Below are 27,023 nucleotides of genomic sequence, written 5' to 3'. Positions count from 1 at the left end.
ATTGGAACAGAAGTGACGATGCCCCTAATTGCTCAAATGATGGTCACTAAAACCAGAGTTTTTGACGGAAATGCATCGAACTCGAAAGTTGTCTATTCAGAGAAGAGCAGCTATTTAATAGTACATTTGAGATAACAGCAATAACTAGGCCCATAGCCAGTAATTTCCTAGGGGTGGTTTCGATACAATCATACTCAACTTAAACAGTTAAAATTCAAGTCTGTACATATGACCCTTACATATACCCATGCATCCCAAAATTGGTTTACATTGTCCTACTTCAGTTTGTTTCAAACCAAATGTTATGAAACTAATGCACATTGCTCATTACCATGAAACACAGATTAAGATTGACTTTTGGTGGCATCACTTTTACCATTCTAGAATTATGCCCCTTTACAAATAGAAAAATGACTGAATTTTTTATTTCCATTCTTTAACTTTAGTTTGCCTGAACTTAATGTTATGAAATTTATACACAATGCCTATTACCACAAAACACAGATCAAGTTTGAATTTATTTTGCCAGGTTGCGTCATATTTACTCAAATTACTGTTCTAGGGTTCTGCCTCTTTTCAAACAGAATAGTTGCTGAATTTATCATTCCCATTCTCTAACTAAAGTTTGCCTCAACTAAATGTGTTGAAAGGTATAGACAATGCTAATTACCACAAAACTCAGATCAAGTACAAATTTGGGTAACATCATTTTTAAAGTTCTTGAATTATGACCCTTTATAACGTTAAATGCTAGTAGGGGCATCAGTCATCTATGTCCCATGGACACATTCCCCATTTATTTTCGCATACCATCATTCAGTGGAACATGCAATCATATATGTAAAGAAAAAATAAAAACAAAATATAAAACTGACATATTATAATATTTTTTAGGATGTAAGCAGTATCTTTTGATATTTTAATTTAATAAGATGTTAGACTCAAAGAGGGTATCAACACCTGATCGTCCCTTCCACTCCAGAACTCTGTCAGAACCTAGAGGTGTACAAGGTAGTTCCCAAGATTTCTATTCTCCAGACGTATCAGCCATCAGAGCATCCACAGAGACCAGAAGTAGTTTACAGAGGTCATTGAAGGATGACAGGAGAAATATTACGCTATCACAGGATTCTGGAATGTTCTCGTCTAGTTCAACTCTCAGGGAAATGTTTAGGAGTGCTAGAGAAGTAAGTTTTCATTGTTCCGGACTGTTGAGTGGACCAAAAACATTATTCCTAGTTGGGTCTGTAGAATGTTTATGATCATTAAACTTTATAACAAATATTAATATTACAAGAAAAAAAAAGAAAAGGGTTTCCTATTTCTAACAATCAACCAACAACCAACAAAAGATAAATGCAATACCATGTGAAAAAAAGATAACTAAAATTACGAGAATAAACAAAATCACAAACCATATTTTATGTTTAATATATGAATTGATTATAAAATGTAGGTACAGTTTACTCTGCTTAAAAGTTAAACAACCATTATATTTTCTTTTTAATGTAAACTTTTGTTAAATTTTGCATTTAAATAGAATTTATCAAAAGCAATAGTTAAAGTTTCTGTCCCAGCTATACAATAGACAACAATGATTCTATCTGGATTTTTCAATTTACATATACAGTGCATGTGATTAAATTTCTCTTACTTTAACTACTGAAGTATATAACCATATTTATCAAACAAATTTCAAAATAATTGCTCTTGGCCTTCAATACTAATTTAATAAATTAAAAAGGAGGAAATTTACACCTTTTCAATATTTTGAATGTGATTTTTATGTTTAAAATGAAATGAAATAATTTATTGGTAGAATAGGTTAGATTGGTTGGTTGATCAAATATATAGAAATCGTTGTATTCTAATATCGGTTTGTGTGAAGTTTTTATGGCAGTACCCCAATGGTAATTTATTCATATCAGTAATCTTTCTATAAGCTTATATCAACTTTTAATTCTATCAAGACATTAAGTTTGATTTCCCTTTTAAACAAAGATGGTAGACAAACATACGTTCGTGTTCTTACGGAGATTATCTCCTGTTAAAGACCTGTGATCACATTCACTAATTATCATGGACATTATGTAGTAAGACATGGGTAGATTGGATGGAGTTTGTGTTGTATAAGTGATGATATTGTGTGATTCTTATGGAAGTGTTTGTTGAAGGATATGGTTGTTATACGTTGTGGGATGATTGTGCATTCTGTTTTGTTCAGGGTAAATCTGGAAGCTGCACTCATAAGCCAGTAAGTTGATGATCTATTTATAAAAACAGCTGAAATTTTATGAATTAAAAATGATAGAAATCTGCTAAGCCTTATGAAATTCTTTTCTGTATAAGAAGGCATTATAATTACAGATTTTGTTGCAAGTCATGGATCAATTTATTCTGAGTGCATTAATGCCAATTAATTAACAGGTTTTCACCTGCAGTAAAACTTCATTCTATTGTGCTATATATACTAATTGAAGGATTACAAATAATAGTTAAACAGTTTATAATCACTTTTGTACATACATTTTGTATTTATATTTATAACTTGAAGAATTGGAAGAATTCAAGACTTACTGCAAAAAGGGGAGATAATTTATGGAATTTAAAAGGCGAAATTTGTTAAGAAATTTAATCTGCAATTATTTGATTGATATGTAAGCCAAGCAAACACTCCATGTTAACTGCTTCATTGATTTCCATTCAAGTCATTAGTGTTTTGAAATATAATCTCTGATTTAAGTGGCACTTCATACTATTTATTTTATGTTAAGTATTGCAATATTTTATTAGCATATAAAATTTAGGTCATTTCATTTTGTATGCCATGTACTTTATTAATGAAGAGATTGAGAAAGCTTAATGATATATATGTAGAAACAAGAGTACTTTGGATATAAGCATGCCTGTTTCACATGAAAATATTATTCATGACCAAATAAGATCTTCTTACTTGTTGAACCTTAAGCAGAACAGATTTCAAATCATTTCATATGGAGCGTTTGAGTTCTTGTTTAGCACTATAAACATAAGCAAGGTGACACTTTTTTGGTACTTGAGTGTTCCTTATACATATCCTTAAAAGTCAAAATGGATGCATATCTGAGTTTAAAAAGTGCTTGAGTAACCATCAGAATAGACAAAACTTACACCTTTTATATTATTAGATTAGTTTTTAGTTGATGAATAATGGTTTAATGGGGTGTCAGCACACAATGTCTACTCTGCAGCAAAATTAAATGGCATGACTATTTTGACACCAAAGAGAGTTACATGATTTGGTCAGGGATCTTTTATAAAAGATGCCAACATGGTTTATTAATAAAACTCTACAGGAGTAAGTTCTGTAATGGCCATATTTAGCCCCGAATATATAGTTCAATGTTACAAGATAAAAATGGTTTAAGTTGAATTAATGAGAAAGTTAAATAGAACTGTCTGTGTCAAAGATTTATTTAAATTACTGATTTTTACATTCCAAAAAGGTCAAGAGAAGAGATTTTGCAAAATTTGACAAAATTGGCTGGATTTTAACTAAATTTAGGACAAGGAAACATATAGTGGCCAGGCAACAACAAACTAAACATTTGAATCAGACATGCAGATTTACCCATTATCATTGATTTTTTCGTGGAAATTTAAAATTAGTACTATTTGTGTTGTGATGAATAAAATGCATAATGTAAATTTTCAACAAAAAGGCTTATTTCCTATCTAGTCACAGCATTAGCTATGATTCATTGTTATATTGGTCAATCAATCCTTATTTGAAATTTAAGCTAAAAAAAAGGTGCCATTTTAGGGCCTTACTGGACCTACTCCTGTGGTGCATATTTATAAATCAAATGCAGACAAGATGTCATTTAAGAACAGAATGAAGTTTACACTTTTCTTTTTTAGATGCTTTGTATTCACCAAATAACTGTTTTTTCTATATACCGATAACTTATACATTAGCCTAATTTTTGTCACCTGTTTATTTTTTACCAGTAACTGATATTGACACAAGATATTGATAGTTAGAATGAAATATTTCACAAGTCACTGATTTAGTAACCCAGTCATGGTATTTATTCCTCACCAGACTTTAAAAACCTATTAATAATTAAAAATCTATATTTCATAATTCATAAATCATTACTTTTTACCTGTATTCAATAAAAAGCAGCAAATTAACATTTTAAATGGCACTATACAAGAATTTTTGCCATTCATTTTTCTTTAGAATGGATTTGTATAGTGGTATTGACTGTATAAATGGAGCATTTATATCTATATTGATTATGTGTATTGGGTAGAAATGTTCTTATATGTCAGGAGGAAGTCTCTTTCATGATTTTGTGTATTGCATAGAAAGTGTCTTTGATGTTATTAACACTTACCTGTGTTGAAAGATCTCTCTTTAACATCTGCCATTATAACAGGTCAGTTTTAATTGTTTCATTGGTCAATAGATACATTAAAAGGTTCTTTTGTTAAGGTACTTTAGAAATAATTAGTAGTACACTGACTTAGGTGCTGAAATCCTGCTTGTTTTTTGGTTTACTTTTATTTCATTGAAAAAAAATTAATATGGCAGTGTGTCACACTCTTAAAGCATAATCTGCTACTGGTGGTTTGACTTTTCATATTTTTTTAACATAAATATATATAAAGGTTTTAAGACAAAATATTCACTAGGGCTGTCAATTGTCAATTTTTAGATGTTTTTATAAAGATCTTGCCTGTGGTTTTTAATTTGTTGCTTTAAAATCCATATAGACTGATTTTTTTAATAAAAAGAATAAATAGTTTTTTGACAAGTCAAACAAAAACTAACCAATAGAAAGTCTTTCAGGGATATATATAATAAAGATACTTTCAGAAAAAGGGGTTAACTGTTTTTGTTTTCTTGCTTGTTTATTGTGGCTGTTAATTTGATTGAATACATCTAAGAAAGTGGCCTTTCATACGATTGAATATATTCAAGATATTGACTTATGTGATGGAACACATAAAAGATATTGTCTCTGCTATTTGATTATGCACATTCAAGATAGTGGCCCCTTATGAGATTTAATACATCTAAGATATAGGCCCTCTATTTGATAGAACAAATCCAAGATAATGGCCCCCTATTTGAATAAACACATCTAAGATAGTGGCCATCTTAATTGATTAAACACATCTAAGATAATTGACTCTTATTCAATAAAACACATCCAAGATTGTACCCTCTCATTTTGTTGAACACAACCAAGATATTGGTCTCTCATTTGATTTAACACAAACAAGATAGTGGTCTCTCATTTGGTTGAACACAACCAAGATGGTGGTTTCTCATTTGGTTGAAAACAGCCAAGAAAGTGGTCTCTCATTTGGTTGAACACAACCAAGAAAGTGGTCTCTCATTTGGTTGAAAACAGCCAAGAAAGTGGTCTCTCATTTGGTTAAACACAACAAAGAAATTGGTCTCTCATTTGGTTGAAAACAGCCAAGAAAGTGGTCTCTCATTTGGTTAAACACAACAAAGAAATTGGTCTCTCATTTGGTTGAAAACAGCCTATATAGGTCTCTCTTTTGATTTAACACAATCAAGATAGTGGTCTCTCATTTGGTTGAACACAAACAAGATAGTGGTCTCTCATTTGGTGGAACACAAACAAGATAGTGGTCTCTCATTTGGTTGAACCCAACCAAGATAGTGACCACTTATTTGATTTAACACATCAAAGATAATTGCCCCTTACTTAAGTAAACATATCGAAGATGGTAGCCTTTTATTTGATTGAAAACCTGCAAGAAAGTGGCCCTTTATACCATGGAATGTATCAGAGATAGTCGCCCCTTATATGAAGGAACACACCTAAAATAATGGTTCTTTAGATGATCATTTGGATGCATAGTTTAAAGTGTTTTTAACTACAGTGCAATAGTAATGTCAATTATTTGACATCAATATAACTTAATCTTACTCTTTAAGTGAAAATTGACATTTGACAAGGTAATTTGCTACAGTTTATCTCATCCTACTTGTATGATCTTGTACAAAACACTTTGATTTGTTGTCAGGATTTCTTACTTTTTAATTAAAATCCTTTTTCATTTTTATGGGTTTAAATTAATGTACATCACATAAAACTTCAAATGGCTCTAAAAAAGATTTTAAATGTTGAATAGGTTGTAAATAAGAATAAGATTTTAAAATACCTGCCAAAACAGAGACATAAAGAATGTTTGAGTTGTTTATATAACTCTCATACTGTAACCTCTTTCCAGTCTAAAGGGTGGAAGCAATTTTGATATTGGTTATCTGATGGGATTTATGGGTTCAGTAGACATACATATATGTCATTTTATTTTTTCAAACAGAGATTTGAAATAGTGAATAATGTGCAGTTAATAGTAGGTTAATGTTTATTCTGATCAAACTCATAAATCTTCATATTTTATAAATTTTAAACTGTGCTATGATTTAGATTTGATTTGTAGTGTACAGTTTGATAATCAAAACTTAATTTTTGGGTACTGCTTATTTCCTACCCTTTTTAACCACAAGTGCACTTGCATTGTAAGCTAGACAGAAACATGTCACTGGACTAAATTGAATCAAATTGAAAAGTTTTAAATTGACAGATTATTGAATTGTTTGTTCTGCTTCGATCTTGAAATATAATTCCTTTAATATCATATTTGTGTAGTAGTAATCAAACAGACCTTGATAGATTTCTTATTAATATGTAATAACAGAGGTGGAAAGTCAATATTGATAAAGTAAATTGTGGACTACGTTTTAAAATTTTAACAAATATTTGAATTTTGTTTTTGCATAACTTGTAGCTTAATTGAAAAATAGGAGTAATGTACTTATAAATAAGTTCAAATCATACTTTATATTTATTTTTTAGGGGTTTTCACAGGCACTCGTCTCAGAATTTTGTTTCCCTATATACCTTTATATAACACGGAATTTCGTCACCGCCTGACATTTTTCTAAATTGTGAGTTAAGTACCTTGTGTTATATAAAAGTATATAGGGAAAAAAAATTCTGAGACAAGTGCCTGTGGTTTTTTTCCATAGTCTTCCACCTTATATTGTATCATCTGATCCAAGGACTTTTTGGAAGTCCCTAACATCATAAAGAAACCATGTAATGCAAAAAGTAAAATCACAAAAATTCAGGACTCCAAGAATATAGATGCAAAGTCATAATATGATTAAAATAAAAATAAAGTCAGGACAATATAGTAATATTTGTTGAATATGAAGCTAAATTATTATGTTTACATTTTAAATTGCTCAATTAATTTCACTTTGTGTTATTCAGTCTTACAAACTTTTCAAGTTGAAATACATTGAAAGTGCATTATAAACAGTTGGTTAGATAAGTTAGATAAAATTATGGAAAATTATGTATAATTTATTATTTCAAGGATTAGAATATATTTATATAATTGTCAGATTTTTAAATAAGTACTTATACAGTTGAATGAAATCTGTAAGATCTTAGGAAAGGACCTCCACTAATCTATGAAAATGTTTACAACGTTTATATAATAAACTAATTAAAATTGGAATTTAAAAAAAAATCAATGGTAGTACATTTGTATATTAATAAAGCTATAGGTAAAGATTTTTACTTCATTTTAAATTTAAATTGTATGCATTACGTCAAATTTTACTAATTATTATTTATAAGAATATGTGAAGTTGGTCACTTAAACCTTAATTTAATGACCAAGTCAAAAATTTAGCATGGTCAAATAAATTATTAATAATTAATAGAGCCAGATAAATTTTAAATAATGAAATCTGTTGGAAAAAAATCCTAAAGCAAAATGTGTCTGATTTTTGTAGATGGATATGTTTTCAAAATTATAGTAAAATCAATTAAAATTGTGCTGGTTACAAGTATTATGCATAAAAGCATATATCACAAAGGCTTTGTCAAAATATAGTATGAATTCTGTCATAATAGCAAATAAAAGAAGCAAAATAAGGTGCTTAAATGGTTTCAACGATTGAGTTTATGGACACATGTGACCTTAGGTTGAGAGTCATGACTTCTTTGTATCTATTTAAAGTTGTATATATGGTGTTGAAATGTTAATACACACCAATATTAAAAGTCAGAATTAAGAATAGAAGAACTCCATGGGGGAATGATTTATATTACCTGCTTGGTTCATTAAACATAAAGGTGTTAAATTGTTTACCTTAAATCTTTTGTACTGGCTTATCCTTACCTAATCACCCTGGACAATGATAGAAAAAAATCAGTTGGAATAAAACTGTACTCAGATTCATTGACCACTTTAGCCATTTGCTCTTTATGTCTATCAAGTATGTCAGAACTCAGCAGTTCATATACCCTTTCAAGCATCCAAATAAATTTTAGCCATATTTTTTATTTTGCTTTAAAGACAGATCGACTAATAGATGATCATGTAAACAACTGCCTTGGACTTGAGCCTGCTTATGTTTGTAATGTTGCTTATCAAACATTTTACTTCATCAAAATTCATCCATTGTATGATTATGTAGATAGTAAATTTTCTATGAAGTTTGCCATATAAAGAATTAAAATGGATGAGCACCATTACTGTAATATCAGAAATTATTGCATGAATTTATTGGGATTTTTGAAGAAGGGACAAAAATACAAGGTTAATTATTTTGATTTTAGGAAAATCTGCATACAGATATCTGTATCATACCAAAATTTACAGTTTATTTTTCGAAAAAAGGGGGGTGGGAAGCTGATGACCAAAGTGCCTATGTCTGTGTCAGATAATGAGATATGTCTGAATTTTATGTATCTTAAAAGAAATTGTTTGCTAATTTTTCACAATGGGATGTTATTATAGTGTACCCGTTCTAATAATATTAATAACTTGAATAATTATTATAATACTTTATTGTAAAAACATGTAAATTGTATCAGGGGCGGATGCAGGAATTTTCGAAAGGGGGGGTGCTAACCCAGGGCAAAGGGGGGGTGCAGGGGAGTGCAAAACATATGTCCCGATACAAATGCATTGATCGGCAAAAATAAAGGGGGGTGCGCACCCCAAGAAACCCCCCCCTGGATCCGCCACTGTGTATTATACTTTTTTGCAAATCTGCGGTATATTGCAACTAATATTGTAAAATTAACTATCTATTCAAATAAAAAAAGGTTTGAAATAATTACTAGATTTGACATTTTTATTACTATGGAATATAAGCTACAGTAAATAGTTATCTAAATTTCAAATGTATAAAAATTATCCACAGACAATTTACTAAGTTTCAAGTTACTTATTAGATATATTCTATATGTATAAGTTTTTTCAACAATGATCTATATATTTCATATGACATTAAGTTTAGACCTTTAAAATTGGGCTCTAGGTAATTCATCTTTATAATTAGCCAGGTAATCAATTGTAGGGTATCATTTAAATAATCGGAGTATTTATATATTGACTGGTATATATTGTTTACCAAGTTGTGTATTGGGTCTGCCACTTTTTCCTCGGTTATGTTGAGCGTGTCGGAACACATCCCTTTAATAAAATCAATTCTGTAGTTCAACGTGTTATCAAAGAAGATTATAGTAGGGACAGAATAAGTGCTACCGGTATAGGAACTTTCTACATGTGAACGCAAAATATTACATTTTGAAATTCTTTATTGGATAATATTTTAATAAAAAATTTGTCACAGTTTGGAACATTAAAGAAAGTGGAAAAATAGTTGCAATATTGTTTGAAGAGGGGTAATGAAGTGAAAAAAAGAAGATTAAAGCAGATAACGGATAGGATGTGCATTCCAATGGATGTGTATTGCAGTTAGTGCATGTTTTTATCACCTGTGATACAGGTAAACGGTTGTTAGGTAAGAATGTATTATTTTGAAGAAGTTTAATGGTATTATAAGTAAAGAGAGTTATGTCATTGTTCAATGTCATGTTCGTACTATAATGCATGTATGTTTATATGTACTAAATATGTACGGGAAAGTTACACTTTCTTATTTATTTTATTAGTGTTAAAACTGCATAGAATTCATCGTTACGATTATTTAAAACTGAAACTTTATTCTACTTTGATAAAAATAAGTTAACTTTTCAGCTAAATAAAAATAATCAAATTTAATTGTATTGTTTTCATCGAATGAAAGTCACATGTCCTTGTTCAAGATATACTAAAAATAAGTACCGGTATATACAATTTTCAGGGATATGTCTGTCTGTCATGCAGTTTTGGGTGAATAAATTTATCCTTCCTAAAGAAATCAAGAATCTAAAAGAGTCCTATTAAATTAGATACCATATATAAATCAAATTTTAAAAAGTATAACAATAATGAAATTATGTGTTACTTTTAAACACCAATCTACTATACCAAAGAAAAAAAGATAAAAACAATGGCTCAAAACTTGAAACTTTAAAACTAGAAGTTGAATCCCTAGGGAGGAACTGGGAGGGATAAAAAAAAAACAAGTTTCCAAATTTTTGAAAATGAGTTTGCTACTGAAACTATGTTAACATAAAGCTAAAACAATACAAACTGGTAATTTGATTTACCCTTTGTTCATGTCCAAATATGTTATTTTCAAACTGTTTTTGTTACATTAAATATGAAATTATGAAAGATTTTCCAAGCATCTCACATTTTTATCAATAAAAAATACACTGAGGGATTTGCGTCTGAATTTTTCACTTTAAATATATGTCTGTTTTGTTCTGGAAAGTTGGGTTTCAAAGGTTTGCACAAGTCAGAAACTGTAATAAATATAAGAATTGATGTCTAATGGAAAGCTTTTGTATCCTGTAAGAACTATAGCTACTATATCTCTCTACCAGTGAGAATCAATGGTATTTTACTTATATCTCTACATGGAGTTGATTACTTCACTAGGCTAGACACAGTATGTGTTATTTCTACCAGCTTTTGTTAAGTTATACTGGTATTGAGTGAATTTATAAATATTTTATCTACTTTTAAAATCTATGTTGTAAAGTTTAATCTTTATTGAAAATATTGATTAGTGGCACCTAGGTTTTTAGCTGTGGTGGTACTAAAAACTTGATCACCTTGATACTATCAGGGATTATATAACTTATGTATTAAGCAGAAGTTTGGGTTACTTCAGGTTAAATGTTTAATTAAAAAGTTTCTGACAGGATATCATATTTGCAAACAGGATATTAAATTTAATGAAATGGATTTAAGCTTTTACCTTAATTTTCCATCTTTTATCAACAAAATATTGATTATATCAGTTTTGTAGAAACTACTAAGCTCATGTTATATCAAGTTTATAATGTGTGATTAAAAACTGTTAGGTTTAGTTATGTCATACATTCTAAAGTTATCAATGCCACAGTTTTCATGTTTTATGTACAATATATTGATTTCATTTTTGTTTTAGAAGAATTTTAAATGTGTAAAAATCTTGGGAGATAGAACAGTTTGCCTATATTCAAATTTTGACAGAGACAGTTATCAAAATCAAAATAAAACTAATTTTCATTAATTGCTTTTCTGATCATTGTTAATTTCAAGAATTTCTTAAAAATAAATTTACCCGACATTTTTTTTGTTATCTGTATTTTTTATGATTACAGTTTTAGTTAGATTTACAAAAACCCAACTGTTTGGTGACTTCAAGTTATAGATTTTGTTTTGTTGTGATGTTAGGTTACTGTCTGGTTGATGTATATCCCACAAATTTCCCTTTCAAATAGATCATTAGTTTAATTTTGCTCCTATATAAAGTTTATTAGGTGTGTTATTACTTTATTGTGAATATGATCAAATATTACCCAGTTTTTATGTTTACTCTGGCAGTAATACATACCAATACACCCACTTATAAATCCTTAATACAGATGGCATATATATATATATGGACAATTTATGACATAATCATTTTATAAAGTAGTTACATTTAATCTAATACAAGATAAATGTCTCAGACTACTTAGAGAGGTGTTTATACATTCCTGGAAATGAGATTTTGTCAGGCAAAGTTAAAGTAGTATGGATTTTTTGCATGTTTCCTGCAAATCAGAATAACACATTATCTTCTATACCTGTATCCTAAGTGGTATTCTAATGCAACAAAGTGTGCAACATTCATTTTGATTGGAGAACGTCACTTATTTACATGGCATCAATTGACAATTGATTTTATTGGACGTACACGCAAGCGCAGACGGCATATGACAAATTTTAAATACATGTTTTAACGTTGTTTTCTGTCAGTTTCATTAGAATGGAGATAACTATATTGTATTTTAAGCTCCGACAGCATCAATTGGGGATTTGATGGTCGCAAATTAAGTTTACTGGCGATGCGTTAGCGGAGACTGTAAACACGTCGCCAGTTAACTTAATTTGCGACCATCAAATCCCCAATTGATGCTGTCGGAGCTTAGAAAACAATACAGTTATCTCCTAATTGCACCATATATCTAAATTCCTCAAATCAACTTGTTATAGTCTTTATCCCCACTTAGAGGCATTATGTTTTTAGATCTGTGCATCTGTTTGTTTGTATGTTTGTTCGTTTGTCCAGTCTTCTGATTGTTGGTCTGTCCCACTTCTGGTTAAAGTTTTTGGTCAAGGTAGTTTTTGATGAAGTTGAAGTCCAATCAACTTGAAACTTAGTACACATGTCATGTTCCCTATGCTATGATCTTTCTAAGTTCAATGCCAAATTAAGAGTTTTTGACAGAAATGTCACTGTCCACTGAACAAAGAAAATGATAGTTTGGGCATCCATGTACTTTGGACACATTCTTTTTTAATTTTGATTCATTTATGTGTTTTTGAGTTTAGTGTGTGTCCGTTTTCCCTGTTTAGGGGCCAGCTGAAGCCTGCCTCAGGTTGTGGGATTTTCTCACTGTGTTGAAGACCCATTGTTGGCCTTGGCCTGTTTTCTGCTCTCAGTTTGGGTTGTTGTTTCTATGGTCTATTCCCTGTTTCCATTCTCAATTTTATTAACCAGATTTTTGAAGAAAATTGATTGATTGTTGCTGTTTAAACACCACTTTTAAGCACCACTTTTAGACTTTTTCGTGGTGGCCAGTTTTTATTGGTGAAAGAAACAGGAGTGCCAAAAGAAAACCACCAACCTTTGATAGAAAAACTGACAATCCTAGTCAATTAAGATTGGAGTCAAGTGCATCCGCAGAGTCGGGGTTTGGAACTCACAACCTCAGAGTTGACTGGCGAGTGATAACAGTATTATAACTACTTAGACCACTTGGCCATTGAGGCCCCTGGGGGAGTTATAGATTGATGCTATGGGCAATATATAGAATTCATGAAATTGTTAACATTATTACTTTCATTCAACATTAATGCTTCATTAATATAAGTACCAGTACTTCTTGTGAAAGTGTTAGATTTTTTGTCAGTATCTGTTGTGTTATCTACTTTACAGAAGACAGAAAATATTTGTTGACTTGTTTCGGCAGAATAAGGTGACAGAGTTGACTTAGGTTTAAATGTAATTATTGATGGACCATTAGATATGATATATACAAAATATTTCATTTTATACAAATCTATCTACCCATGAGAGAATCTTAAAAGGATTGATAAGTTTGCATAGAGATTAAAATTTTTAAATGTCACCTAGAATTCGATGGCGGTGACACAAGTCAAAATGTAAAACTTGAAACAAATTCAAATATTCCTTTTGTTGATTGATTGCTGTAGACCAATAGTTTAGAATGTGTTTAGTGTTTTTAAAATACCAAGGCAAATGTTGAAATTTCACACCTCTAACCATTTAAAGATAAAGGATTTTAGATTGGTAGATAAATGGTTTTCATTGATACAAGATTGGACCTGATGTATGATAACTAAGTGATCATTTTCAGTGTGAATTGTTAAGTATAATAGGAAGAAAGCATTGTAATGTGATACATTGTCAGGTTACAATACTAGGTGTTTCCTAGTTACCATAAGGTGGTCTATGTTTACATGCCATATATTTTTTTCACAAATGAAAGCTTCTGGTTTTATTATACAAATGAAAATTTAAATGAAATTTACAACAAAACTCCTTTAAATATATTTCTTTACATATCATTGTTAGTTCTATTGTGTATTGGGTGTATTTGTTAGATGTAGATGTGTAATGCATTGGCTACCTAACAACATAATAGGTTTCAATTATTTACAATCAAATACCAAAATGTCAGATTTCACCTTCACTAAGACTTCATAAAGTTCTTTTAACTTGTTAGAGATATTGTGCAATAAATATAAATCTATTACAAACTGTCCTAGAAATGTGTATCAAGTAGTATTTGTTTTTCAAAAGCAAGCTGTGAACTAAACCTTTTTTTCTGATTTTTTTATTACCTAGTCATAGCTTTTACCATGTTAAGATTGTCTTGTAAGTCACAGTATTTTCTACTCTAGATGTATGCAACCACTTGATTAAGACAAAAGAAAACAGGAAGCTTATTTTCTGTCATTTGTCTCAATTCCTAAACCTTGGCAGAGATTTTCATTTATTCATCCTTTCACATTACTCCAAAATATGTCTGTGGTAACTATAAGCAATGCCGATTTTCATATCCATGGACATACAGGTGACTTTGTACAAGTGTTCACTGAGTTCAACAGTTGACTTATATATTATCATTTTTTTTTTACAGATAGATAGCGTCCCCTCAGGGGAACAGAGGGACGAGATGCAAGGTTATCACAACGGTCCTGAGATGCAGGGCTATCACAATGGTTCCCTTAATTTCAGCCCACGACATTCACAGGTCAAAAGTGTACATGATTCATTCAATTCTGGTGTGTTCCCAGATTCTGATAGTGGTTTCAGGTAAATAATATTAAAATATAGCAAATTGTGAAATTTATTTTGGAATGTGGGAAATAGTTCAAATAAAATTTAGGAACCAGTGAGTTAACTAAAAAGATAAAGAAATAAATTTAAAAAGTAAATACAAGAATCTGACATGTTTAATCAAAGATAAGACAACTTCTTCTTTCAAAATAATTTGCTTATGATGATACCATGAATCAATAGAAAAGAGTCTCAACATCATTTATTCATTGCATGCTGAAAAGTATGCCTCACTTTCAAGCATATCTTTTAAGTGACAAAATTGCAAAAAGCTTCTGTACCAGAAAGTCTAAATAATTTGACCTGAAGGTCTATACTCATTTGAATAATTTTCAATATAACAGCTACCATTTTTGCATGAGTTATGTGAAGTCATAATTAGCAGACCTTGTATGTAACTGATATTGTGTTACATACAATGATATGAACCTTTAAAAAAAAAGATATTTTTGCAAAGGGGGGACACTTCAAACAACTGAAAATAATGAAACTACATTGAAAGAAAGTGCTCACATAATAAACATCATACAATGCTTAAAATATGTAATACATTTATCTGATTTGTTTTCAGTTCTAGTCTAAAGACCAGAATGTATCCTGAAGATTATAGTCCAAGGGGAGGTTCACCAGATCCTGGTCCAGCTGCAGGACCCCTTGTCAGGGCCCGCTCAATGTCACGTCTCAACTCAACATTTTCATCACAAGACTTAACACCTCATGATCATCCATATGTGTTTAACCGATCAGTGCGCAATCTAAAAACAACGCTAGAAGACAGTGAAAACCGACGAGTGGTGTTGATGCACAAACTGAAAGAGGCACAGGATACTTTAGATGTAAGTTGTTACTGTACTTTCTGGTCTTTTATCCTAAAATGACTAATACATTTTAAAGTAGTTATAGATCCTTAATAACTTTTATTTTTTGGGATTTGCGGTTCCCTAATGAAGTTTAATCCAGAAACTATTGGGACCTACACATTTTTTCAATTTCTGCGTCTTATTTAATTTTTTTATTAATGTAATGATTGCAATGTTATTTGCATTATGAACATAGGGTACTTTTGTAAAGAATTTGTATGTAGACTAGAAAGTAAATAAAAGATATAATGTGAATGGTATCAGTTAAATGCTAGGTATCCAATTGATATTCTTGTTATACCAAAATAAACCATGTTTACATTCCTAACATTGTAAAAACATTTGGTATACAACGTTTATTTGAAAATAAAAATCTGAAGATTTTTTATGGAAAAGAATATAACATCTTATTAATTTAATATTTAGTGGACAATATAATTATTACAATGTGGCAGGAACACTTTATATATGACATACCTGATATGGTACGGATGTTCACTGTAAGTGCGTATTATTTCATATTCAGAATATATTTTAGAATGTCTCAAAAAATATTTGTATAAAAGCTGAGGATAATGTAAATTTTAAGAACCATTATGAAAAATGTAGCATGCATATTTCATAAGCTATATACAGAAGATAAATAATATGTATAGTGTTCAGAGCTATCTTTCAAAAAAATAAATGAAAACAAAATTCAGTTTGACATTTTTAATTCTTTTCTAAATGATTTTAGAACATGTTTAATGATAACTATAAGGAACAACAAACGCAGTTGAAAAAATACAAATTTTGAAGTTAACATGAATATTGAGAACAATGGACATTTTTATCCTTACATTACACATGTTGATGAGTAGTTTTCTAACAAGAAAGTTGGTTGACACATGTAAGGTTGTTGTTGTTTGAAACATTTATTTTTTTTTCAGTTACAAAGTCAACGACTCAATAAAATAGAAAATGCAGCACGAGGGAACACAATCCTTGTTGGTGACCTGCAGTTAAAAGAAAGGGTAAATATTGGTTTTTTTTGCTTTTTATGTTAAATCTGAAAATAAGAAGACAGAGTTTGGTTGCCAATGACACAACTCTGCACCAGAGACCAAATGAAATAGAAGTAACAACTATAGGTCTATGTACAGCCTGCATTAATGAGCAAAATCTCTTCCACATAACAATCATCAAAAGGTCAAGAAATAACAAATGCAAAACAATTCAAATGAGAATACAATGTACTAACATTCTAAATGTCTGCAAGTTTAAGTCCTGATATAGAAAAAATTTATAAGACATATCATACAATCAGGACAGGGTTGGCTAATTAATGGGTATTGGTACTCTTTAAAATGTTTAACAAAATGCTGATGGTAACAAAATAGACATGGTTTTTTGATGTTGAAAAGCTTGAAAACTGTTTTCATGATATAGACATCTTAATGGTTGATTTCATCTCCCTTAGTTCCTACTGTCTCTCTCTTCAATGGTTGTAAATTATAAAATATAATTTCAAACTAAAAGATTTTTTCAGAATTCTTACCCTTTTTTAATATTTCTGATATGGTTTTTACAATGAATAGAGAAAGCAGTCAGTACATGTAATTGTTATTGAATATAACATAACATTTCACAGAATTTTTATTGGTTATAAAGGTTAAGTCAGTCTATACAATATTTTCTTTATCTTATACAGGAATACAGAAAGACAATAACCACTTTTGAAACATTAGAACAAGAAAGAGATTATTTGAAAATGGAAAATATTCGTTTACGACAGGAAATGCAAGACAGGTGAGTTTTTAAAAAAAATCATTAAACTTTTTATTGGATTAATACTGAAATATTGCTATAAAAATGGAAGAAAGGAAAAATCAGAAAAAAAATTATGTAATTGTAAAAAATTAAAGACTTGTAAACAATCAGATGAATAATTCTGAAAAATATCATTATGGTGGTGCAAAGACTATAACTAAGTACCGATTATCAGGTTATCTGCATGTTGATATCGTAAAATATCAGCTGCGAGACATAATATGAAGCTTTTTGTTGAGTGAGCGTAGCGAACGAGATCAAAAAGCCTTCATATAATGTCAAGCAGCTGATATTTTACAATATTAATATGCAGATAATCTGATAATAGATTTATCGGGCTATATTTGCGTGTTTCAGAAGTGTTTTCTTTGTTTCACCAGCACACAAAAGATGACTTGATAAGTTCGGGTCAAAGTTATTAACATCGGTTCAAACATTATGACGTCGCTGATATGTCCGGGTCAAAGTTATTAAGGCCGGGTCAACGTATTTGACGTCACAAAGACATGATACGGAATAATATTAAGAGTTGAACAGAGTGATATAGACAGTGGGACGACCGATAACATATAATATATGTCCTTGGTTGGTGTAATATTTTGATGACAAAACAATATCGACTAGAGCATACATTTGTTTCTTTTTTGAATTTAAGGAATACTTTTTTTTTTACATGAATGCGCATAAAACTCAAAATTTTCTACTTTTACTGTTTTGGTATAATCTCAATGAGTACAATTCAAATAAAAAAATTAACAGAACTAATAAATCTTGTTTTTTTTTTGCTTTCAGGATAGACAAATTAGATTTCCAATTGAGGTCACTTTCGGCTCAACACCAAGTGACAGAAAATGACAATAATAAACGTATGGTGCTTTTAGAACAATCTACACAAGCTTTATCTATGTTAGAAAATGAAAATGGTAGATTAACTCAGGTAAGGTTCTCAAGCAAATGTATTTAGTGAAAAGGTTCTACCACTGTGTGACTCTTTGACTGAATGGTCTATGAAGTTCACTTGCAGTTATCACTAACGTCAACACTGAAATTGTGACTTTATACATGCTTCTGCAAGGTGTTTACTGTTCCAATATTAATTTACTGGGATTGCCGGATATCCTGCTGACTTTCAGCAGTTTTTTTATGGGTACACTTGTTCCTCCTTAAATCAAGAACACCAACTATCAACCTACCACTATATCAATATTTTTTATTTTAAAATGAGATGAAAAATGTGAGTCTTGCCAATTTTTTTTTAGATATTAAAGTTTTTGAAGGTGGAAAATTGTGTTTTGCGAAAGGTGATAGTAATCTGTTTCCCTAATAATTTTTAGATATCATGAAGATAAACTGTAATGTTACATTTGTATATTCTTGAGGGTTGCAAACACAACTGTTCCTTTTATGTTATATTACATGTATTTTTTAAATTTTGAGACATCAAACTGAGATAACAGAAATTATATATTTGAGTCTACAATATCAATCAATATTCATCAAATAAATTGCATGTATTGACATCAGGAATAGTCGGAGGAAATCACATCCTTGTGCAATTCAATTGTATTTTGACCTATTACTCTGGAAAGAGAAAGTAATTCTCTTTTAATTTTCAACAAATATATTAACATTATGTCATTTAGCTGATGACACTTTGGTTTCCTTCACCAACTGTCCGCTCTGAAATAGCCCAAAAGTTGCATTTAAAGGCATACGATACAGTTACAGGGGAGGTAATGACGTTGCTAACGTAAATGGTTATTTTCACGACGTCAAACGGTGACTTATCGGGAAAAGATGCAGTTTTCGACTGACTTTTATCATTCAAACCGCTTTAACTTGAAAAAGAGTTCATGGACCCCTCTTTTTTAAAATGACATTTGGTTTGATTACGTAAGAAGATTATGTGTACCAATTTTCATGAAAACGTAAATAGTGCAATTTTTTTAAATTTGATTAATATACAGCAAAAAATGACAGGTTTTTCCTACATTCACGATCATTTGATTAATTTGAGTTATTTGTAAAAATAAAATGTACAAATTTATGTAATATTTATATAACACATAAATTACAAATAATTTAACAAAAAAAAGATCGTGTTTATCTTTTAAAACAAAAAAGTTATGTATTTCTATCGAAAGGAAAAATACGTCCATATTTTTTGGAAATATCTGAATTTTGAACCTCAATTTACTCAAAAAGTAGCACATGAAGGTATATTTTTTATTACATATTTGATTTAATCAGGTAAAAAAAAGCCTACATGCAAATTTTCATGAAAATTTAAATATGGGATCAAAACTGTATCGTATGCCCTTAAACACCAACAATTAATCAATCAATTATTTCACTGATCAAAGTTTTTTAACAGTAGTGCCTTTGGTTAGATCTTTTAAATATTTTTTCAGGATAAAGACACTTTGAAAAGAGAAATTGCTGTTTCCAAAGAAGCCATGGATTTGGCCAGATCAAAGTTTGAACCTATGGAAAAAGAGAATGCCACTTTAAGGGTAGAGATCAAACATCTGAGAGATGTAAGTAATGTAAATCAACCCTTAAGTTATTTTCCTGATTTAAACTATCAGCATATAAAAAATCCTTTGCTTTGTTTTTCAGACCAAAATATAAAGCTGTAATTATAGGTTTAACAGAGCTGATGAAAGATGTAGTTTATAATATGAGCAAGTGATTTAAACAGATCCAATACAGTTTGTAGAAAAATCTGTTTAAATTTGGAATTATTCAGAATAATCGCTGTATGGAACAAGTGAAACACCAATTAAATTTGCAGAATAATGACAATGTTATACTTACAAGTTTATTTAGGATTTTTTTTACCATGTACAGTCAATCTTTACTTTCCAATGTTGACCCTGTATTTTAGTGCAGTAGAATAATTGATCGCAGATTTATGTATATTTTATTATTTTAAAGGAGAATGGAAACTTAAATAAAAGGATTGGTGAAGTATCAGGACAATTATCAGAACTGAGAAGTCTCACACAGTCCATGAAAGATGAAAATGAAAAACTAGCAGGCTCATGGAAATCATTAGCTGAAGTATGCCTTATTAAAAGATATGTGTGCAATAGATAGAGGATGTCTTAAGTGTTGAAGGTTGAACTGTTTCTTATAATAATTTAAGATCATAGCTATTAAGTTCCTCAATTCAATCTGAACAATTTTATGATTTTGTTTCATGCCAATTTTTGTACATTTGTAAAATTCTAGGTTTGTCATCTGATAAAGAGAACTAAAACAAACAGATCACATGATCTCTGTCATGCTGTATTATCAATTGAAATTTATAATCCAAAGCTTACATGTGATTGATGATTGTATTCCTTATAAGTTATATTTGTAAACCAACAATAAAGTATAGTAGGTTTTTTGTATTGTTGATAACTGCTGTTTTATATTCCTTTTTATCTTTAAGGAAAAACAAAAGCTTGTAAAACAGTTAGAAGTTTCAGAAGAAAAAGGAAAAGATTTGCAGTCAAAAGTAACTCTTTTTGGTGCTGAAAAAGACAGATTGTTTCATGAGAAAATGGACTCAAATAACAAATTACAACAGATATTAGTTAATAATGAACAGTTAGAAAGAGTAAGTTAGGGAGATAATCTTACTTTGTTTTCTCATGTATTGAACTATTTGTATATAAGCTTATAATTATCCTTTCAAAAAGTTTTTAAAGGGAGATAATCTACTTTGTTACTGTTAAATTTTATGATTTTATCCTGTTTAACATCAAAATTGTTTCTTGCTTCTAATTTTAATGGACATGATTTTAAAATGGTTAAATCCAGGGGGATGTACATAGTACTCAAACTTTATGGAATTTTACATACCTAAATATAGATGAATTGAAATATTTGGAAAAACACTTATATAAAAAGATATAATCAAATGTATAGGAACATATCTGACAAATACATGTGGTTATTTATTCTTAAAATAAAAAGACAATGTAGTATAAATTTTTAACCAATATTTACAGACCTATCTCATTATGTCTAAGGTATGCTTTTAACTTTTTACAAGTTCAGAAGGCTGAGAATGTACTTTTGAATAGCTACTAGATTTTTTTTTATTTGAATGCATCTATATGCTGTTATAATACTGGTAGTTTCATCATTAAAATTGTATTAAATTTCATAGGGCCTTTTAAGGAAAGTTAATTTAATATAATAATAGTGGTTAGTAGTTATATCCAAAAGGTGTTTTGTTAGCTTTTATTACATTTTATGCATGTTTAGTATAATTTCATCATTATAGGATTTGTTTAAGGTGTTAGTTAGTTAAGATGTAAAAGAGAAGTATCTATATCTAAATATGTTTGATGCTATAAATTTATAAATTTTTGCATGTATTTATTGTATTATGATTTTTGATGGATCAGTAACTTTTATGTGTTCTGTATATTCTGTGCTCTGATGTTCCATCGCCCCAACAAGCTCTAAAAAAAATATTAAAAATTAAAGCAATGTCATACTGGGGCCTCATGTCAGGGCTGAATAGTACTGAATCAAGTCTACACTACCTTGCTCTAGTACCATGGAGCAAAGATTAAACAAGTTATGAAATTTCATATAATAATCGAAAACAGTACATATGAAAATAATTATTGCTTGATTTCTTTCAGTTTATAGTTTCAAAATTGTCTCTCATAGAAAAATATTAATCCCCCTGTAACATTTGAACCTCTAAATATGTCTTATGTTCCCTATTTTTTCTAGACTAAGTCGGTATTAGAAGAACAGATCCATGATCAAGAAATAGAAGTTTCAAGAGCTAAAAATATTGCCAAAAAGAAACAGGACCAGTTTGTTGATGTTGAAGAAGAACTATTAGATTATAAAAAGGTATAGTAATCCACTTTACTTTTATAGATAGTTGTACACCTTCTCAGCAAATTGTCTTTCAATCCATGGCAAACCAAATCTATGGGGAAAAAACATTGAAATATGTTATAAACTTTTGTCTCATGAAAAACCCCCACCATAACTTTAATATTTTTGTACCTGTGTATTGAATTTAAGAGATAACTGTATTGTATTTGAAGCTTTAAGGACGTCCATTGGTAGTACTACTGTTGCAAATTTAGTTTACTCTGCGATGTTGAGTGGAGACAGGTAAACGGGTATTTGCCACAGTAAAACTACCGATGGACGTCCGCAAAAGCTTCAAATACAATACAGTTATCTCTATTCTAATGCAAAACAAGTTCATAATTAAATTTCAATCATTATTTCAGTGTAAAATCTTCATTAAAGAAAATTCCGCGAAAAGATGTTATCTTCTTTGGTCCCTACACTAGGTGACTTCATAGGTATGCTTCCGGCGTCAAACATAAACACCGGGCATTTTCTGGCTTCTGTGTCGCTTCAGAATGTAATAAAGTTTGATAAAAAGAAAATTTTTAGGTACAACATGTGAGTTTTTTTGCTTATTATTGTAGAAATTACATGTCAATACATTCAGCAATTCAAAATATGGGCTTCCTTAGTTACAGACAAGGAGATAGAGAAATTTACGCTAACTGTCATCCAATCAGAATCATTGATACAAAATAATTGCATTAGAATTTGTGTTTTTCTTTTTATATGTAGTGCTGTGAGTATAACCATGATCTAAGAGCTTGCTAATACTTTGATCCTGAAGTTCAGCAGCTAAATTATAAGTTATACACACCTAACTTTAAATAACAAACAATAAGGATATGCACAAATCCTAAATTGTCCTGCGCTTGATATTAAAATTATACAATATTTCTCATAGGCCAACCAAGATTTAGCATCAGAGCTGGACTCAGTGAGAGCATATTATGAGAGGTCTTTAGAACAAATAAGTACATTAGAAAGTGGTAAAAAAGTCACACAACAGCAGGCTGAGTTTGCTTTGACTGAGAGAGACAGACTGAAGGATGAAGTAGAGAAGTTAAATAAGGTTTGTAGGAAATAATGTGTGCATATTTTTTGTTTCTTTTCAGCCATTTGCCTTTTTCTATCTACTGTTGTTTATATTATATATATGTTAAATGCATGCAGAAATATAAAAAAAAATATTTAGATATTATGATAACAAAATGATTGATTGTTGCAGGATTAAAAAAAATGAAGATATAAATGAATTGATATTATTTTTATATAGAAATATTGAAAATGATTTAGTTTTTAGCAAAGAACACCAATCAATGTCTCTGAAATAGAAGCACACTCAAAAAACTTTTCATCTGATAGCTAAACTTTTGCATGAGAAACGACTTTCAGTAATGTTTATGATATGTCAAATAAAACTTAAGACCTCAGAAGAAATATAATTTTAAATTTCAATCAAATTCTGTTTCTTGAATTTATTACTCTCATAGAAAGCCACAACAAAAATATGTTTCAGTTTTACAAGCCTTGTATGTGTTTTACATGTTTAGAGTGTAAGGAATAGAAACCTGTATTCTGCTGGGCCCAATGTCAAAGAACATTTTTCAGCTGGGCCTACTTCTAGGGCAAGTTATTTCTCAAAACTACTCCTAAATCCATTTCCCCTCATGGTGTTGTATGAAATAGAATGGAAATTTACATAGATTTTTCAATTAATTAGAATTATTTTTGTACTCTGTTTCTTTGTGGTGTTTGATCCCCTACAGTAATGCTTTTAGCAGTAGAATTTCTTTCAGATCAGATTGCTTAGATACATTTTGGTTTTAAAGGTTTTCCCCTACATTATCTGTTAGCTAAGATTATGCAAGAAACTGATTTGTAGAAAATATTATGATTTAGAATAATATTACTTTTCTACTAATATTCCCTAATTTTTAAGCGGTTTCCTATTTGATACTTGTTGAAGGAATATATACTGTGAAGGAAATTTTTGGTTATGGCGAAAAAAGATTTTCTTTTTTTTTAATGGATTTAGAAATAATCTTTACAAAATCTTGCATAAATCTTGGAACCATCCTCTTTTAATAAGGTTATGTAAGAGTGTGATAGTGAAAGGAGACCATGATAATACCTGATTTTAATCACTTTGTCTAATTATAGTCTTCCTTTAAAGTGTTGTATTTTTCTTGGTATCTGTTTGTGTACAAACTTGCAATTCAAATTACAAAATTGTTTTCTATAAAATATTTGATTTGAATATATTATGACATGAAATGAAGTAACTTTCATGTCAAAAAAAAACCATTCAAAATTAGTTATTGGAAAATTTGGTGTCTTCATTTCTCAACTATTTACATGTATATATGTTTAAGTAGTATTGGTGTACTTGCAAAGTGTGTGTAAAGTCATATAAGAAGAGTCATATAAGAATTTTATTAATCTAATCAAGAACCCATAAAGGGCATCATTTTACAACACAATATGATTGGAAAAAGCAAAACAGAAAACTAATACATACTTTAACGTTATGAACAGGATCAGAGCCTAACACAACATGTGTTTTATATAACTATTATATTAAATCTTATAACAATAAAATACTAAATTACTTCATATATTTTGTTTACATCTGGATCTTATTTCTAACCCTTTAATAATGTAATTTCCTAGGCACATGAGAGTTGGTAAATGCTCATTTGTGAACAGCCAGAAATATTTCTTATCATTAGGTAGTTCTTTAAAATTAGTACAAAAAGTTGTAGCTTTATCATATAATAATTTCCTCTGTTCATCATATAATGGACAATTTACTGTAAAATGGGTCTCATCTTCAATAGAATTTGATCCATGTGATAAGCAATGATGACATAGACGTTGAGTTCTCTCTATGTATTTTTTATTATATCTATCTTTCTCAATTTTAAGATCATGAGCACTTATTCTCATTTTACATATAGCTCTTCTTATACTAAAATCTTTAATTGATAAATAGGCCTCCTTTACAAAGTCAGTCTTGAGGTTGAAATAATTCTCTAATTTGCTATTACCTTGTGATAAGGTTTCAGATCTTTTGACCAACCAAAATGTTTTGAAACTATTACAAAGTTTACATTTTACAAATTTAATTAATTTATTGAGCTTTGTATCTAAATTTTGTATATCAAGTGATTGAAGTACATATTTCATAGATGAATACCAACAATTAATGTTTTCTGCATCTAAAATTTTATTACAAACATAAGCATCATAAAGTAACCCTGTGTCCAACTTGTTAAGCCTGTGTACATATTTTACCATAGATATAATGACAGAAAAATAAAGAGGAAATCTTGCAACCTCTGATAACACTGCTAAATTTGAGGCTTTCTTATTTACACCAAGAATATACTTTAAATATCTGAAATGTGATTTTTCCAAATAATCATTTATGTAGATTAATTCAAATAGATAATCACTTTTTTTCTTGCAAGCAGCAGAGTTAATTTTAAATGAACCCCAAATTTCACTACAATATAATAAAATTGGTTTTATTGTGTGATCATATAAATGAATAGCAGTATCAATACTTGGATTACAAGCTGACATGGATTTTTGTAATTTAAATTTTGCCTTTAAGGATTTTTTGAATAGCTCTTCTTTCCCCTGTTGAAAAAGACCACTAGAAGTAAAGACTATCCCTAAATATTTACATTTATTAACACATTCTATAGCCTCTTTATCTAAATAAAATGATTCCTTTAAAAATTTTCCAGGCTTGTTAAAAATTAAAACTTTTGTTTTGGACAAGTTTACATCTAGACACCAGTCAATACAATAAGTATGCAATATATCAAGTCGGTTTTGAAGACCTTTTTTAGTGTTTGATAATACAATAATGTCATCAGCGTACATAAGACAATCAATTCTACGCCCATTGATATCAACAGCATCTGGACTTGGCTCAAATTTTGGAGGCAGATCGTTAATGAAAAGCTTAAATAAGTTTGGACTTAGAACATCCCCTTGTCTTACCCCAACTAGTGAACTGAAAGATGGTGTTAATACATTGCCCACTTTCACAGACATTTCATTCTTGCTGTACATATCTTTTAAAATAGTATAAAATTTTCCAGATATGTTATTTTCCAATAATTTATATTTAATACCACAGTGTATGACCCTGTCGAAAGCTTTTTTAAAGTCCACAAAGCAAGCATAGATTTTCCCCCCTTTTTTGTTAGTATATTTATCTAATATGGTTTTTAAAACAAACATATGATCAGATGTTCTACTCTTTTTTGAAAAACCAATCTGACATGGATGAATTATATTATTTTTATCAAGATGAATGTCAAGTCTTTTATTAAGAATACTGTTAAATAATTTTCCAATGCATGAATTTATTGCTATGCCTCTGTAATTTTCAGGTTTACTAGGACTCCCTGCTTTAAAAATTGGACATAAATAAGATAATGCCCATTTGTGAGGGTATTTTCCAGAGCAGAATACTAAATTAAAAAGTTTCTGCAAAACAGGTGCAAATATACTTCCCCCAGCTTTTAATATCTCATTTGGAATACCATCCAATCCTGCAGCTTTATTATTCTTTAGTTTATTTATAGCATCTAAAATTTCTTTTAGGGTTATTT

The 27,023-nt window shown here is 29.8% G+C and overlaps 1 protein-coding gene across 17 annotated transcripts in view; it reads left to right on the top strand.

The window, feature by feature from the left end:
* LOC143071444 (uncharacterized) overlaps positions 1-27,023 on the top strand; it is an 82,693-nt gene that overhangs the window by 6,288 nt on the left and 49,382 nt on the right. For 14 of the 17 annotated variants that reach the window (XM_076245724.1, XM_076245719.1, XM_076245712.1 and 11 more), the window contains 11 exons: positions 895-1,187; positions 14,646-14,821; positions 15,417-15,681; positions 16,635-16,718; positions 17,396-17,493; positions 18,307-18,451; positions 19,926-20,051; positions 20,452-20,577; positions 20,954-21,121; positions 22,255-22,380; positions 23,297-23,464. In XM_076245724.1, coding sequence (XP_076101839.1) covers positions 933-1,187; positions 14,646-14,821; positions 15,417-15,681; positions 16,635-16,718; positions 17,396-17,493; positions 18,307-18,451; positions 19,926-20,051; positions 20,452-20,577; positions 20,954-21,121; positions 22,255-22,380; positions 23,297-23,464 — 1,737 coding nt within the window. In that variant the 5' untranslated portion in view covers positions 895-932. Of the gene's footprint in view, positions 1-894; positions 1,188-2,040; positions 2,255-4,288; positions 4,425-9,507; positions 9,860-14,645; positions 14,822-15,416; positions 15,682-16,634; positions 16,719-17,395; positions 17,494-18,306; positions 18,452-19,925; positions 20,052-20,451; positions 20,578-20,953; positions 21,122-22,254; positions 22,381-23,296; positions 23,465-27,023 lie in introns of those variants that run through there. The other 3 variants (XM_076245722.1, XM_076245726.1, XM_076245725.1) reach the window with 3 other exon arrangements.

This window comes from Mytilus galloprovincialis, chromosome 4 (genome assembly GCF_965363235.1).
Source record: "Mytilus galloprovincialis chromosome 4, xbMytGall1.hap1.1, whole genome shotgun sequence".
Classification (NCBI taxonomy): Eukaryota; Metazoa; Mollusca; class Bivalvia; order Mytilida; family Mytilidae; genus Mytilus; species Mytilus galloprovincialis.
The sequence above is the reverse complement of the archived record's forward strand: the minus strand, read 5'-3'. Positions and strand labels throughout refer to the sequence as shown.